The sequence below is a fragment of the Polypterus senegalus genome, chromosome 1 (assembly GCF_016835505.1).
Source record: "Polypterus senegalus isolate Bchr_013 chromosome 1, ASM1683550v1, whole genome shotgun sequence".
Lineage (NCBI taxonomy): Eukaryota > Metazoa > Chordata > Cladistia > Polypteriformes > Polypteridae > Polypterus > Polypterus senegalus.
This window is the reverse complement of record NC_053154.1, coordinates 251,391,638-251,394,647: the sequence shown is the minus strand read 5'-3', so window position 1 is coordinate 251,394,647 and position 3,010 is coordinate 251,391,638. Positions and strand designations below refer to the sequence as shown.

At 39.3% G+C, this 3,010-nt stretch overlaps 1 protein-coding gene across 1 annotated transcript; it reads right to left on the bottom strand.

Moving 5' to 3' along the window:
* Positions 1-376: 376 nt before the first annotated feature.
* LOC120543234 (interferon-induced protein with tetratricopeptide repeats 5-like) lies at positions 377-1,223 on the bottom strand. Its single transcript, XM_039776240.1, has one exon. The coding sequence runs from the start codon at positions 1,124-1,126 to the stop codon at positions 377-379; it is 750 nt and encodes a 249-aa protein (XP_039632174.1). The 5' UTR covers positions 1,127-1,223.
* Positions 1,224-3,010: the final 1,787 nt, after the last annotated feature.

Below are 3,010 nucleotides of genomic sequence, written 5' to 3'. Positions count from 1 at the left end.
TCTATGTTGATGAATTAAGCCCAGAAGACCATATGCTTCCCCATCTTTTGGATACCAGTGAATGCGTCTCTCTGCAATCCTTTCCAGTTGCTGTAGACATCTTTCTTTGTCTTGTGTCTCTTTTGTACATGACAAGCCTGCTTTGTACTGCTTAACTGCAAGAACATCTGATTGTTTGTTTTCAAAGAGGAAATCTCATAATTCCGATGTTTCATTGCAATGTCTTCTTCACAGGTATTCTGCATTTCACATGCTTTCTGGAACAATTCTTCAGCTTTTTGAAATTCTTTCGACAATGCATACATCTTGGCCAATTCCAGTTGTGCATCAAAAAAGAAATGCTTCAACTCAAATGCTTTTTCCAGATGCTGAATGCTCATCTCGATACAAGATCTTCTTCGCCATGGTTGCAATTTGAATATTTGATTCCTGTAGCAGAGGCCAATCTGATGGTGCAGAAAAGCAGAATTCCTTCATCACGCTGCTTCAAATATATAAGCTTTAAACAAAGGAGGACCACAATACGAGCATCTTCTGGATTCAACTCCATGGCATGCTTTAGTTGTTTAAAGGCAAGTGATTCTTCCATTGAAATTGTGTCAAAGGACTCAGTACAATACAGTGCCATTGCATAGCCTTTGTTCCATTCTAGGTAATCTGGCTCTTGATCGAGAGCTTTCTGAAAATAAACCATTGATTCTTTATAGCATTTCCATGCAAATCTTAAGTAACACCATCCTTTCTCTCCATCCACGATGGAAAGTGGAGCAGAATAGTGAGAAGTGGATGGGATATTCTTGCAGATGTCTTCGATCTGTGATAAGAAGTCTTGAGCCTTACTGATGTCTCCCATGTGGTAATATAGCCAGGCATAGTTGCCATACGTAACCAACACCCATTTTTCAAATTCATCTTCATGGTCTTTCTTTGCATAATCTTCTGCTTGTTTAAGATAAGCAAGTGCATCGTCATTACATCCCTGCAAATACTTCACATAAGCCAAAAAATTGAAAGTTCTTACTTTCTCAATAGGCTGTTGTATAGAATCTAACAATCGTTGAACCAGAGATTTGAGATCTACAGCCTCTTTTTCCAAGCCCCATGTGAAGTAACATTCTAACTGCATCAGCTTAGATTTAATGGCTTTGACTTCTGAAGAACTGAGAAAAAGAAGAATTAAATAGTAAGTACATTGGAAATGTGACAGACGGGTATCAGCAAGAGTGAAAGGGAAGGTCTACAGGACAATAGTGACACCAGATATGTTATATGGGTTGGAGATGGTGGCGCTGACCAGAAAGCAGGAGACAGAGCTGGAGGTGGCAGAGTTAAAGATGCTAAGATTTGCACTGGATGTGATGAGGATGGATAAGATTAGAAATGAAGACATTAGAGGGTCAGCTCAAGTTGGACGGTTGGGAGACAAAGGCGAGGCGAGATTGCGTTGGTTTGGACATGTGCAGAGGAGAGATGCTGAGTATATTGGGAGAAGGATGGTAAGGATAGAGCTGCCAGGTAAGAAAAAAAGAGGAAGGCCTAAGCAAAGGTTTATGGATGTGGTGAGAGAGGACATGCAGGTGATGGGTGTAACAGAAAAAGATGCAGAAGACAGAAAGATATGGAAGAAGATAATCTGCTGTGGCAACCCCTAACGGGAGCAGTCAAAAGAAAAAGAAGATCTTAATTCAACTATCGATAGTCTAATGGAGCAAGGCCTTCCATATTTATGACTGTTTGTATATTATTGATTAAATGAAAATGTGTGGCATAATTAGTCTAAATTGATTCAAAGATATTGCATCCTTTTTTATTCAGAGAAAAAAAATTATATTAGGAATTCACAATACATTTTAATGGACATTTCACATATAATATACATAGAATCTACATAGAATCTAATAGAATCTACAATCTACAAATTTGAAATACGGATAAACAAAGTGTTATTTTCTTAACTATGCGTTACTCATTTGAGAAAATATACTTCAAAGGAAAAACAGCTTCTTTGACTGCATTGTTACTAGGATGATGATCGCCTCATTGAGCCCCAGTACGGGACCTAAGATGAAGAAGGTTAAGAACCCTTGCTTTAAAGCGCATGCGTTGTGCGTTAGCCGTTCTCGTTTAGACGTAGCGCAAACAATTCTTTGCATTATCCAACCCACTATATCCTAACTACAGGGGTCTGCTGGAGCCAATACAGGGCGAAAGGCAGGAAACAAACCTTGGGCATGGTGCCAGCCCACCGCAGGGCGTGAGCACACACACATACACACACACACACACACACACAAGGGACAATTTAGGATCACCAATGCAAGGAAACCCATGTAGACACGGGGAGAGCAGGCAAACTCCACGCAGGGAGGACCCAAAATTCACATTTTAAGCCAAATTAACCCAAAGTGTTCTGGAACTTTATCAGATAATTCTAAATTTGTGTGCACAATATATTTAACTTTAAACATTCAGTTTAGTACACGTACATTTCAGACAAAGATGTCCCATTCACACATTTCTTAAGCACACAACAACATTTTCAGACACATGAAACAATTCTTTCAACACGTCATCTCATACACACATTTCTTTAAATTCGCTACATATCAAGATGTCTTATTTGCTTATATTGTGCTGGCATAAAAAAAAAATACTCATTTGCTTTCATAGAACATACAAAATATAAACCTAATTCATATTCCTTGTTCTTACTGGTTAACATTTCCCACATACTGTGTAGCGTAAATTGATTACTCTTCAATTTTTATACAATTACCTTATTCTACTTTTTGCCCTATCCTACTGTGGATTTCTACCTCACCCTGGTTGCAACCTTATTACCTCAGGGGGGACAACCTCCTTTATTTTTTACTGAGGCGGGGAACGCTGCCCCCCTTGTTACGTGCCTAGGACTTGAACTCAGGACTTCTATGAACATATTGAATAAATACGGGTAACCCAGCCACAGGGGATGCACAAACCAGTGTGTTTCTTCGTACCGGTCCCAAGC

Excerpts from the sequence above, each read along its gene's own strand:
- LOC120543234 (XM_039776240.1), bottom strand. The coding sequence starts at position 1,126 with ATGCAGTTAGAATGTTACTTCACATGGGGCTTGGAAAAAGAGGCTGTA.